General features: G+C 44.7%; 1 protein-coding gene across 1 annotated transcript in view; it reads right to left on the bottom strand.

Annotated features, from left to right (window-relative positions):
- LOC111154975 (kalirin) overlaps positions 1-13,897 on the bottom strand; it is a 288,438-nt gene that overhangs the window by 112,359 nt on the left and 162,182 nt on the right. The window contains exons 12-13 of the mRNA XM_022514930.1: positions 9,460-9,629; positions 6,019-6,193 (exon numbers count right to left, since the gene is read on the bottom strand). Coding sequence (XP_022370638.1) covers positions 6,019-6,193; positions 9,460-9,629 — 345 coding nt within the window. The remainder of the gene's footprint in view (positions 1-6,018; positions 6,194-9,459; positions 9,630-13,897) is intronic.

The raw sequence follows: 13,897 nt of genomic DNA, 5'->3' as shown, positions 1-13,897 counted from the left end.
ACAGAGGAATCTGAAAGTTCCTACCTCTGATAATTTACTCCAAACAGGTGACTTGCCAGAATAAGAAAGCTGTGTGGTTAATTATTATTGTTTTGTATTTAAGAAGGAAGTTGGTAGTAGAACCCCTCCCCACCCACACACACAATGATGCTGAAATCAATTTGGCAAAAGTCTGGAAGAGACTATCAAATTAATATTTTGTGATGGCTTTGATTTACTTTATAGAACTTATTCTGCATTTCCTCCTCAAAGGAACTGGAGCACGTTTAAAGAATGCTACAGTGATCCCTAGGAGCAACCCACAAAAAGGGATCTCAAATAGATCTCAACTTTCTTGTTATAGTTTCTATGTTGGTAGACTTGAGGTATATTACGAACATGGAGCACAGCATGGCTTTGCAGAGCCTGACACGGTATCTATAGAAGAAGAGGTTATGAAAGTGGACTACAGGATGATCCCCAGGCAACACAGTGACCGTGCAGTCCGATGGCATCATCAGAGGAGAACTTCCATGAAGCACCACAGGGCCTGCCTGACTGGGCCAATATTTCAAATAGCTACAATTGTTGAACCAATAATAAATTTACCTTGATAGGATGATGAACTGGGCCAAGAAGAAAAACAGTACAATTTGAGAGGGAACATACATAAAAGTTTCTTTTTAAGATTTTTTTTTTTTTTTTGAAAGTCAGTGTATCAGAAGCACTTTGAAAAAATAACCAGGCACTTTTAAGGGAGCACAAGCTTACAGAATACAGAAGAGGCTCTCATCTCCTGGGCCACTCCAACAGAGTGCCAGCACCCTGAGCACACTACACCCAGGTGTATGTAGGAAGGCGTGGCTAACTCGCCCTCAGTAGAGGGCAACCAGGAGAGTTGGGTGTCTGGAAACCACGTGACATCCAGAAAGACAAGAATAAATTGGGATCTGTGCCACAGATGATGAAGAGGATGAAGACAGTCACCAAATTTTTAAAGTCAAGGGGATTGTAGAAATAACTACATAATCTCAACATTTTTCAGGTAAAGGAGAAGGAGCCTATGATGACCATTTTCAATTGTTTTTAAGGCTGCCAAATAAAAGAGGGAGCAGATTTATTCTGTTTTCCCAGAGAGCAGACTCGGATCAAAGGTCAGAAGGTTGGAGATTCTAGTTCAATACACTGATAAATCCTGAGCTCCCCTTTCTGCCCCTGTCCCCCCAAACCTCACTTACAGAATTTGGAGATATCCCAGTAGAGGCTAGGTTGCATCTCCTGGGGATGCCAAATCCTGGCCACCAACTTCTACCTGTCTTCCAGGTATAATCTCCTCAAGAAACTTTCCATGGGCAGCCTGACTAAACTAAATATTCCTGCCTCAGTGTTCTCATCCAACTGTCAGTCTCTCTCTCTGCCGCAGAATTAACACATTGTACAATGATTCAGTTTCTCTGTTTCTCCCCAGCTAGGCCCAGAATGGCAAGGACTGTTTGTATCCTCAACGCCCAACATCCTTTTTGACTCATATTAGGTGCTCACTAAATGTTGACTGAGTTGGATTTCTATCAGGCAAAAGGCAGACTGAGCAATCTCTTTCAAATATGAGATGCTAAAGGCGTCTTGAAGAGTTGAGACCACCAGTAAATTGTAATCAGCAGTCTGTCCTCAAGGCGGAACTTTCTTCCTCGAAGGCTATCTTTTCCCCAGCCTCAGCCTAGCCACAACTTGTCCCAATACAAACTCCATGGATCTAGAGTTGGCCGTTCCATTCCTTACTCAGGCTAATTACACAGATTAATTTGCAGGGACACCAAACAAACTTTGTGATTATACAGTCGAAGATTTAAAAGAAGACCATAACTGTGGCCCATTTTTCATAAAGTCCCCTATGTACAGTATCTTTCTTGGTGTCATTTCTAGTATTCTATAATGTGAGTATGCCCGCCCCAGGGGTGCCCCAGGTTATCCACTGAAAACACAAAAATTCTCCCTGTATAAATATGCATCTGTATGTGCATGTATATCATAGGCACACATATTTGATTAAGTCAGTAAAAAAGATGCAATGTTTCCCTAGACACTCACTGACAGACTGACACTGGAATCTCGCTACAAGGTCCGGCAGCCCGAGGGGTGGGAGAGGGCGCCGCCAGGAGGGCAGGAGGGCGGCTCATTCATCCTGTTGCTTTCAGGGGAGTTCAAATTATTGCTCTTTACAAGCACCCAGTTAAACAGATTTATCTATTATCCACTTTTAACTAAGCTTCACAGAAAGACGCATGGCTTATCAAGTTTCCTGCAAAGAAACTGCAGTTTGAGGACAATAATATGCATGAAAGCACATGAGAACTTTTAACTCTCTGTTGGCCACCTTGTGGGGTAAAGTAATAATGATGATCTAATCAGATCTGCCACGAAACCAGGCCAAAAAAGTAATTAGAGATGATCAAGGAGGCGATCTGAAATATGGAACCACAACTTCTAATGAAAAAGCTGAATTTCACCCTAAGGGTACCCTGAGTTCCAAGATTATGAGCCAGTGATAGAACATGTGTACCATTTATAAACTAATATATGCAAAGATAGGGAGTTGCAAGTTCAAAAAAATTTCTTAAGAGAGTGCACGATCAAAGGAGTTTGGAGACTCCTGGCCTGTTCTTGCTTCTAAAAACTTTTTTTTAAAAAACTTCTTTTTGATCATTCTGGTTAATTGTAGAAAACTTTGAAACGCATGGGAGCTTCAACAGCAAGGAAATATCACCCATATTCCTACCACCACAACGTAATTATTCACGTTTGGTGAAATGTCTCTGCATCACAACCATTTCATATAAAACTTCTTTCATGGGGGGAAGCTGAACGTATAGGAAACACTTTACAGAACATTGTGTTCCCCCATGGGTCACTGTATCTAGTCTCCATGGAGGTTAAGATGGTCTGTCAGGAATGCAGCTGCAGTCCTGGCTTTAGAGCAGTTGGCTACTACATCTAGGTAAGCTTCATTCTTGGTGGGGGCACCCTATGACCTCAGCCCAGGTTATCCCTTGGGCGCCACACACACTACTGAGGAAAAGGAGTCTGGCACAGCAACTCCCGTACTATCTTAATTGTTAAATTAATTAGCCCATCTCAGCCATCGGTGACATGGTTAAGGCGTCATGCTCAGATTCCCAGATGTCAGGCATGTAGGCCTGCTCTGGTTTTCAGTAATCCCCAGGAATTCCGAGTATGTCCATCAAATTCCTTCCTCCAGAGAAGGACCCCATAGCTGAAGGTTCTGCAGAGAGGGCCCCTGTCCTGGCTAATGTCAGCTCCGACATGCCCCTCACTGCCGAAGCCGCCCTTGGTTTCCCACTCTGGCTCTTCTCTAGATGTTTGCTCATCATCCCCCCACAGTGAAACACTGGCTGGTATTTGAAATAATCTCATCACCCTCAAAAATAACTTCTGACTATCTAAGTTGAAGCAGAACTTTTCCATAGGGTTGGCAGAATTTCCATTTTGATCTGGGATGAAATGCAGCACTTCCCAAGCTTTGGGCCACACCCCAGATGGGGCACAAGACCCCTTCTAAAACCTGCATGTCATTGCCTAAACCAGAGGGTGCTGAACCAAGTCACTGTTTTTATCTCCCTCATTTTATGAGACCCTCATACGATGTCCCCACCTTTGCTCTCTACTACAGATCAACTATTCACGTTGTTGCGTGGTATGGGAGCTGCGGGGGTGGGGGAGAGCATTTGTATACAACCCCAAGGTTGAAGAATTCAAATCCTGTAACTGAAACAGCAAGCTCCTCTGGTGCAACAGTTAAATAGGAGCCAGTTTTAAAGTATTGGATTTGCAGTTTGCTTTTTTGTTTTAATGGATAATTTTGGCATATCGTCTGGATTGTTTTTCAGGAGTGAGAGTGGATTTTCCCAGAACCGCTATAGGCAAACACACCCTAGTGATGCCCGCTACCCCCTTCGGCTAATGTCAGGGGTGCAGTTCATGACAAAGTGAAGCTATCGATCCCATTCTGCAACTAAGCCAGCAACTGTGACCTCAAAACCATGTCATCTAAGAAAATAAAACCCAAACATCCAAACCCTCAGATGGTTTCCTTCCACTTAAGCAGTTTTTGATGCAGACCGGGAATGACAGGAGAGTAAATGGAGACTGCGAGAGCAGAATCCCCACACCTGCTCTCATGATTTCCCAAGGGATACATTCACCTTCGGCAGGCACAGCGGAGCTGGGGAGGGATGGTGGGAGTGCCTGGGGCTGGGCCTGACAATCAAATGGAACTCTGTTTGTTTTGGGGGGCCTCATTCCCGAGTACCAGAGATTAACAACTCATAGCCCCTCTTTCCTGTCTTTGTTACCTTGGTCACCCCAGCTCTATGAAATTCACCACATTCTCTCTGCTGCCTGCCAAAATCTCTAATTTTCCACTAGTATTTTTATCGTTCTTTCAATATATATTTGTAAGTATACATTTATTTTTCTTAAAGTTTGTTTAAGTAATCTCTACACTCAGTGTGGGGCCTGAACTCGTGACCCTGAGATCAAGCAAGAGTTACACACACCTCCAGCAGAGGTGGCCAGGTGCCCCACAACTTACGTTTTAATAGTACTTGCCCCCTGACATCCTTTTGAGTGTAGATTCAAAGTAAATTAAGTAAAAGTACATATAAATTCACCTAAAGTTATAGAATAAGTTGGAAGGATAATCAAGATATAAATTTAAAGACATCTTTTCTTCTTTTCCTTTGTGCCACAAACTATCCAGACCGCCCCTTTTTTTAAACAGGTAGTCTTAAGCAAGAAATTGCAGTGGCTTCCAGGGAAGGAAAGGTAGAGGTGTGGTTATAAGAAGAGACAAATCATTAAGACAGTAATGGATAGGAAGGATTACTTTAGGACTGCTTTCCTCTTATATTTCTGATTGTCAATATAAACCCTGTTGGTCACAGAATTGAAGAAAAGAGCATCTTTTGCCAGGACAGTTCTCTGGTCCTGCCTGGGACTGGGATTGGGATATGGGAACTGCAACATTAGGGGGGGAAAAAAAAGTCTTTTCCTTCCAAACCAGTTTCATGAAGTTTCCACAGATATTGTTAGGAAGATCATTCCCAGACACCCAGAAGCCCAAACTGTTAGGAGACCATCGGAATGCAAAACAAAATTTTTTTTTAAAATGATGGGTGGAGAGCAGCTTTCCCTCATACCACACCAGCAGGGAGCAAAGATAGTGCCTCTTTAATTTAACTCTTTCCCATCCCTGAAAAGGACAAAGTGCCTTGGGTGTTGGACACTCTTCACAACCCAGGAACCCTACTGGCCTGGCTTTAGTTAGTGTTTCAAAGTAGAAAATAATAATAGGTGGATATTATGTGGAACAGACATTATTAATAGGCATCACAAAGGGGATATAAATATATCAGAACATCCAATTCTGACCTTTGTGGAAGGAACTGAGGAGTCCATGAGATGAACCAAGATGGCCTTAGCACAGACTTACTTTCTTGGTGAGCGCAAAGCAAATTAAAGAAAAGGTCTTCCTCCCTGTGGCTCCTAACTTCCTGACTGCTCTGTGATTTCATCTAGCTCCTGACCTCTAGTCATTAGCTGAGGAGGCCTCCGAATTTTAACACCTACCTGCTCCTGAAGCTAAAGGACCCAATGGCTAACTCAAATAGCCAACGCCATGGTCTTTTAGGAACCAACGTACCAAGGGTCCAAATAACCCCAACAAAAACCTTCTTGATAAAGTCATTCCCAGACAGAAAGTGAAACAGAGAGGCTCTCTGCCTGGCAGAGCAGGTGAGGACAGAGGAACAGAACCAGGTAGAACGTGGATTGGGAATCTGCTGACTCTGCAAATGGATCCTCAAGGGACCATCCCCTAGAATTCCCTTAGGGTCCTGCCCGATGCCCCCTTGCCAGACCCAGGCCGTGCCCCTGAGCAGGAAGCAGGCCCCTAGGTGGTGCCCCCAGAACTCTCCCTGACTCCCCACCCTCTCTGTCCGCGTGTCCCGCCCCCGCCTCTACCTCGATGGTATACTGCTCAAAGATGCGCAGCTGCAGGAAGATGTCCAGCTTGATCCTGCGCTCATGGAACAGCTCCTCCATCTGCACCTGGGCGTCGTCCAGCTGCTGCAGGACTGACTCGACGTGGCTGATGGAGCTGCCGTGGGGCGTCTTGTTGTTGGACACAGCCGAGTCCCTGCGGCACAGGAGGGGGGAAAGGCCTGGCCATGTTAAAGGGATATGGGGGCAGGCGGTCTTCCTCCTCTGAGCAAGGGGGGTGTGAATGGGCTGGGTCACTCAGGACATTTCTCACACTCCCCCTGTGACCCTGGGACTATCTCTGGAGCAGGGGAACCGATGACTCGTGTATCCTCTCTGAGGTTCCCCGCAATGCAGCGTTGAGACTAGCCGCTCTCCTCGTCCTCCAGGAGGAGAAAGGGATCAGACAAGGGAACGTAGGCAAAGGGCTCTCAGAGGCAGAATGCGTTAGGGAAACGGATGGGTGCCACACATACATGCAGCCTACGACGTACAGGTTTAACATGCACATGTGCACATGCATGACAGTAAACACAATGGTCACAACACGTAAGAGTAGACAAACTAAAGGCACATAAAAAAAATCACTTCCTGGTTTAAATAAAATGAGATCACGCTACCAAAATTCCTCCTCCACTTCACAGTACCGTGCGGAGCCTGTGTTGCCACACAGGCTCCAAGCTGCTGTGAGGAAAGCATGGGATCCAGACGTCACAAGCACAGATTGTGCCCCCAGTCTGACACACAGGGGCCTGTGGCCTGGGGACATCACCTCCTGGAGTCCCAGCAGCCTCCTGACAAGGGCACTTAGTAATGCCCTGACCTGCTCACTTCGTGCTTTGCTGTGAAGTGAGACTGTGCCTGTGAATGTGCTCGGTGACCAGAACATGCTGCGTGAGTGGCTGTGAATCCTGAAAGGACACGTGAGAAGTGCCATGTGCTGATGGGGGTCCAGGCCCAGCTGTGGAGAGTAGAGGGTAGGGGCACGTTAGGCTGGGCAGCAAGGCTGCCAAGAGGATGTGTTCTGATTTGGGTGTGAAAAGGAGGAACCCAACCAAGCAGGTGGGAGGCCTGTGCTCTCTGAGCAGAAGAGTCTATGCTAAAGTGGCAGGGGAGGTGACAGGCTATAGAGGGAAACCAAAAGAAAACATACTGAGCTGCTCAGAGAAGTGAGGGGGTGGTGAGACCTCCAAAGAGATCATTATAATAGGTCAGTTACAGGTGTCGAGATGTTCAGATTCTAGGGGGCCCTAAAGCTTGCAATAAAGGGGCACGTTCATTATCTTGTGGCTTCCTGGTTTCTTATACACTGTAATAAGTCAGAAGAAAAGGGCAAAATCATCAGCATGCTGTCAGCCTGTGTCTGTCTCAGAAGCAGCTGTGTCTGAGTTCATATTGTTTCTGAAGGGGTGTAAGGCCCATGGTCAGGAACCCTTCCTTCTGCCATTCTGAGAGCTCCCAACACCGGCCTCTCTGGGCACCAAACCCACCACTGCACAGACAGCCCAACCAGGAACGGAACATAAGGCAGGTACTCGATGCTCTGCTTTATGCATTCGTTGAGGACTTTGCTGTTGGAAGGATATGCTTGTTCTTTCTGACTGCTCCTCTCAGGCTGTTTTCTATCACACAGCTTCCAGAAGGAAGAGAATAATTTCTGACCATTTTGCACAGCACCAATGTCAGCGTCACACTCACTAGGAGGCCCAGAGATGATGCCAAACCGCCTGAGATGCTTTGATGATGAGTGCCAGCGAAGTCACGGAGACCAAGAGAAGATGTGTGCTCTGCTGGGCAGGAGGCATCTGCCCCTCTCCACCAGGCATGGTTCACGTCTTTTCCTCTTTGATGGGTCTTGAAATCAAGGACGGGTGCCGGGGCTAGAGTCATGCTAGTGGGGGTGCACACGGTCCCCAGTGGTTTTTGGTCACACAGCTAGATAGGGTCCTCTCGGAAATCCATGGCATCTAAGCTGTAGAACAGGCCTTTGCCATCACAGAGTAGCCCTTGGCCCTTAGATATCATGTAAGGTTGGCAGGTGAGAGCAGGGGTCACCCACATGGACCCAGCCCACACAGAACAAAACCCACTAAGCTTCCGAAGAGCATTTGGAGAGGAAACACAAAACCATCACAAAATTCTAGAGCTGACAGAGTTCCTACAGCAACCCCCTTAATTACACAGATGAAGCAGCTGAGGGCCAGAGAGCTTAAGTGACAGCCTGTTATTTGGAATTTTTTTTCAGAAGCCAGTAACAGTAGGGTTTCTTAGATAGGCAGACAAAACTCATATATTATATATTAGTAAAGATGAACTGGGGAAAGAAGGGAAAGAGGTTGTCTTGTTAGTATGCACCAGGAGGACTCAGAAACATCCCACGTGCATGTTTGGAATAGACACGATTAATTTCCAACAGAAAAAATGTGTCGGGGCTATCTCAAGGTAAGTTCTCATTGTTTGTTTAATTGGACAACCAGTAACGGGGAAAAACCCTCTCCAATTCGAGTAATTCCCTCAGGCCCCAGGGCTGGCCTGGGACTTGCTGATGAGATTATTTCTGTCTGGGGCTGGCAGAGGTCCCAACACTCAGTGATTCTAGGACAGAGCAAGTCCCTGGGGGCAGAAGACATCCTTAGCACCATCAAGTCCTACTTATACAGCACCTGGGCCCAGAGGTGGTGCTGAGGGCTGGCTCACTGCCTGTGACACCTTATCTGAGGAGTCTGTGCCCTTGACAGGAGGAAACTAGATATTGATGGCCACAGAAAGGAGGCAATGTTGTGGGTGATTCTAAATGAATGTAAGGTTTTCGACAGGATTTTCCTTCTTGGTTACGTTTGTTTAGGTTGGTACAGAGGGAGTTGTATTTTCTGGGCAGCAAGGAATGGTGGAAAGGTCATATGTGAGCAATGGAGAGCAGACTGGGATAAGGACACACACTCTCTAGATCCCCATGGAGCCAAAGCCAACTGTTTTTGCCACCTGGAGCACTAGCATTCAGGGTTCAGCCCACGATCAGAAGCCAAATGACATGGGACTCCATAAAGGCTATTTCCCCACATAACCAACTACGCTGTAATTCTTCATGAAGATGCTATTTATTTCCTATTGAATGTGGTTAATTTTTGTGTCTGTGTTACTTATTGATTGCTGAATAACATCATGAATAATATATAATTCTCTGAAACATCAGAGCTTCTTCATTTCCTATTTCATCCTCAACTCAAGTTGGGTATGGCACAGGCATTTTTATATCTGACAGATGGAGAGACTGAAGCTCACAAGAGACCACAAAGCTGGCTGTGGTTGAGCCAAGACTGGGACATGACTTATCTCACATCTAGTCGAGGGCATTTCCCACTGGAGAGCACTGCCCATGCTGACCTGGCCTCGCTGGGCTCCCCTAGGGAGGGAGGCGCTGACCTGAGCTGCTGGATAAGGTCTTCGCCTTCCTTGATGACGTTGAGCGTGGCATCTAGAGTGGCGGTCTGCTGCTGCTGGAACTGTTTGATCAGTTCCTGGACCGCATCCACTGAGTCCGCACAAACGTCCTCCAGCATCTCCTTCTGAAGGTCTTCCATCCATGTCCACAACTGTGGGAGAGAGAGCAGAGACCCCATGCAGGGCAGACAGGAGAGGTCAGGGCTGGGGCCAGGGCCAGAAAGTCAGACATGGGACATGCAACCTACCCTCCACCAGTCAGTGTGATGTCAGACTGTTTTTCTCACCAGCATACCTACATTTAAATTCATTAAACATCTCTGTTAAGTTCACTCCATTAAATTCACTCCGTTAAGTTCACTGTTTCTGTTCCCTAAGGATGAGAACCACCCCAGGCTTCACTTCCCTGTGGGTCAGTGAAACTTGCCATCGTAGAGCAGGGCGATCACTCATCTTGGAGACACTAGGAAGAACAGGGGACTGCTGAGGGACATATATTATTTCATCTTTCAGAAAGGAGGGCTGTACATACTCCAGACTGCTAGGTGTTGATCTCTAGAAATGTACCATGACTTTGGAAACATGCAAAAAGGAATGGGATGCTCAATAAGAACCAAATGAAGAAGGGGCGCCGGGGTGGCTCAGTTGGTTAAGCCACTACCTTCAGCTCAGGTCATGATCATGGAGTCCAGGGATAGAGTCCCACATTGGGTTCCCTGCTCGGTGGGGAGTCTGCTTCTCCCTCTTACCTCTCCCCTCTCATGATCTCCCTCTCTCATTTGCTCTCTCTCAAATAAAAAAATAAAATCTTAAAAAAAAGAGAACCAAGTGAAGATTAATTTTAAAAATATGTGTCATGCTAAATTATTTTGGTCTTTTCAGGGGTGCTAGGTTGGTTAGAAGGTTGAATGCTAAAAATGTAGCTTATCTTAATTTAAGGGTAAGGATGAAACATTTCCCCCATTACATTCAAAGCACTGAAATGCAGCCAGGGTGATATTACTGGTCAGGCAACTTTAAAAGAGCTAAGTATAATGTTGTGAACAGAATAAGTACTGGAAATGATGAGGAGCTGGACTGAATTACTGAAAACTCATGTAATGATAACTCTTCTTCATACTGAAACTAGGTCTCCATGGCCTGCCAAAGGGCTCCATTTCTAATACTCCTACTGAGCATGGTCACAAAATGAGGAAGGGAAAGATGAGTCTGATGCTTGCTTAGAAATAAGGAACCTTCACCTGGCTAGCCAGAAAGATAAGCTCAGGGCTCTACCAGGGAGAAAACAAAACAAAACAAAACATAGTATGGAGAGAAAATGGAGAGACAGAATCAGATGTAGATTTTGGCTTAGTCTTTTAACTCGTGGTACCTTTGAATAAATCATTCCATCCTTGGCTTTCTATGACTTCATGTGTAAAACACGTAGCCTGATGTAGGACTCGATCCCAGCACCCCAGGATCATGACCTGAGCCGAAGGCAGACACTTAACGACTGAGCCACCCGGTGCCCCTGAACACATAAAACTATTAATAAGCCCTTGGCATTGTGATGATTGCTATAAGGGATACAAATTACTATTATTCAGTGTTCCTGTCATTTAGCAGCTTACAATCTAGTTGTAATTCAGTTTATTTCCTTTACAAAAAAAAAAACAAAACAAAAAAAACCCCTTTTTTTGTTGTACAAACAGACGGCAAGTTTTCCAGACCATGGAAGCTGGGATACATATTCCTAAATGTATGAATGTATTTATTTCAAATTGGTTTGAAACCAGGAAACCAGGAAGTTCAGGGTATTGGTCACTGTTGGTTCATGTTATTTCATGTTGCCATTTGGCCTAGAGAACAAAAGCATTTTCTACAGGTGCTGAAGTCCCTGGGTAAAAGATAATGGGTTTTCTGAAAAATTACTGTACAGACAGGCAGTAGAGCATAATGGTTAAGAGTTTCAAGCCCCAATTCTACCATGTATCAGTTAGACAACCATGAGCAAATAAGCTACCCTCTTTGCACCCCAGTTTTCCTTATCAGTAGGGTGGCAATAATAATAGTATGTACCCTCCAGAGTTATTACTATTACTAAGAAGTTGATACCGTGTGTGTATGTCTGTATGTACATATACACAAATAAGTGAGTTATATCCGTATCTATCTATATAGATACCTGTATCTATATATACCATTTAGAAACAGTGCCTAGCATAGAGGAAGTGCTAGGTATTATATTTAAAAGATACTTTTGATGCAAGCCACCTCCAGTTCCCACTAGAAGGCAGCAGGAAAGTTTAAAGTACTCCTTCATTTCAGAATTAATAAAAGATCAACACCAGATTTGGTCTTTCAGTAGGCTAGGCTGAGCTGGGCCTCTCTTTGCTGTTTTTGCTGCTTTGTCCTGGGATGTCTAAGGAAAGCCTAGAGACTGGAAAGTCTAGATATTTCTAAAGGAAAGAAAGGAAGAAGGAAAAGAAAAGGAAAGGAAAGGAAATAAAAGCAAAGGAAAAGAGGATGTAAAGAGAGAGATAAAAACTGTAGATACCAAACAAGTCATATAAGACTTGATTAGAAAGTTGAAAGAAAGAAGAAACAAGAAGACTTGAAAAGAAACTTGATGTGTTGAGGGAGGACAAGCATTGAGACGGAAGACCGATCAGGGTAAGGTTGGTACTTGCTATTACAGGAATAAGAGACAGAAAAGAAGATTATAGGGTTCTTGAGAATTTTATTTGATTTAAGATAATTCTGTTCTCAGTACCATCCTTAAGCTATTTTAATGGCTTCATAGCTTAGAGGTCTTTTCTTCTTTTTTTTTGTTCTCCACACCCAGCTCCCAGTGGAGCCCAATGTGGGGCTTGAACTCATGACACTGAGATCAAGATCTGAGCTGAGATCAAGAGTCAGACACTTAACTGAATGAGCCACCCAGGCACCCCATTCTCGTATTCATAATAAAACTTGAACACCTCTGGTGTAGGTCTAGGGAAGAAAGCATCATTTTTTTCTGAGGAAATCCACCATGCTTCATGGCTCTCCCTCCTCCTGATGGTCATGCAGCTAAACAGCAGGGGTAAAGAAACTGACCATAGAAACTGCCAGATAAAAATGAGACATCAGTGGTATAAACAAAGGGACTAGGGAAAGAGTAGGGACATCTGAGAATACACTCTGATCTCTGAAGTCACTGTCATTAGAAAAATGTGTCCTCCCCCCAAACAGTCTTTGACTAGTGAATTGAAACTGATTTCTCACATTTCTAGTCACATATTCTATTACATTATAAATAAACTTGTCTAAGGCAAAATCAAACCTACTTGCTGCTAAGGAAAATCAGCTAAAAGATAAATGATGAAGGACAGTACTCAGTGCAGCTCAGCCCAGTGGTTAGCAGGCTGATAAGAAAAGGAAGCACTGGTCTACCTTCAGGAGGATAAAATGTCAAACAAAATTGCTTGTGATTAAAGAGAATCTGGCTTGGAGCTAGGGAAGGGGACTACAGCACCAAAGACAAAATATTAGTGACATCTTTCTCTATCTGTCCTTCTGTTATGAAAACAAACAGAAGAAAAGGAGCTCTTGAATGAAACTGGTATTTACTGGTGATAATTCTTGATTCTGCCTCTGTTGGCTACTCCTTGAGCATGGGAAAACGACTTTACTTCAACTACTTCCTATTGAAACTGGTCAGTGTGTGCACGTGTAGGCATGTGTATGTGTGGGCTCTCCAGCTTATCCCTAAAATCCCTTCCAGCTCTAATTTGCTATGGTTTCTCTTCAAAGGCTGATGTCAAGAAGAGGGTAGCGAAGAAATGGCTTTCTAAACTGAAACACAGTAGTCCCAGCTTGGACACAGAGACACCCAAAGTCCAGAAACTTTAGCAACAGTTTGAGGATAACTATGATATCAAGTTAAGACACTATTAGCAACCTAGAAAGCTTGAGTTGTGAGCCACTTGCAATCCCACAAGGTCACATCCACACAGGTGACTGTAGGAGCAGCATATTTAAATCGCAAGCTCATACTACGATTTTTTGAATAAGGACCTCTGAGGCGTACATAAAGTAGACAAAAAGGAACATTAGTGTCCCTAAACTATGAGTAAGGGCCAATATTCCATTTCCTAGGCTACAATTTTCCCATCTGAATGTCCTGTGGGTTTCCTTCTGTATATGTGTCCATCTGACTTACTCCTGAAGAGTGTGCCTAGATTGCTTTGAAAAGAATCCACATCAGAGCACCACTTCTATTAGTAATTTACGAGTTATCAGGCAGCCAGTGAAACCCAGTCAGAATGGTCTCTCCCTTCAAGCTACCACAAGCAATGACTGCCAAAACTAGGCAAACTCACGGAGTGTGTGAGGTAATCCTGTTGTTCTCCATTTGGTTTCTCTCCCCTAGGGTGATCCTTTTTACCCCCTGTGT

Source organism: Enhydra lutris, unplaced genomic scaffold (genome assembly GCF_002288905.1).
Source record: "Enhydra lutris kenyoni isolate GAN:26980312 unplaced genomic scaffold, ASM228890v2 scaffoldscaffold39, whole genome shotgun sequence".
Classification (NCBI taxonomy): Eukaryota; Metazoa; Chordata; class Mammalia; order Carnivora; family Mustelidae; genus Enhydra; species Enhydra lutris.
This window is presented reverse-complemented; position numbering and strand designations above follow the sequence as displayed.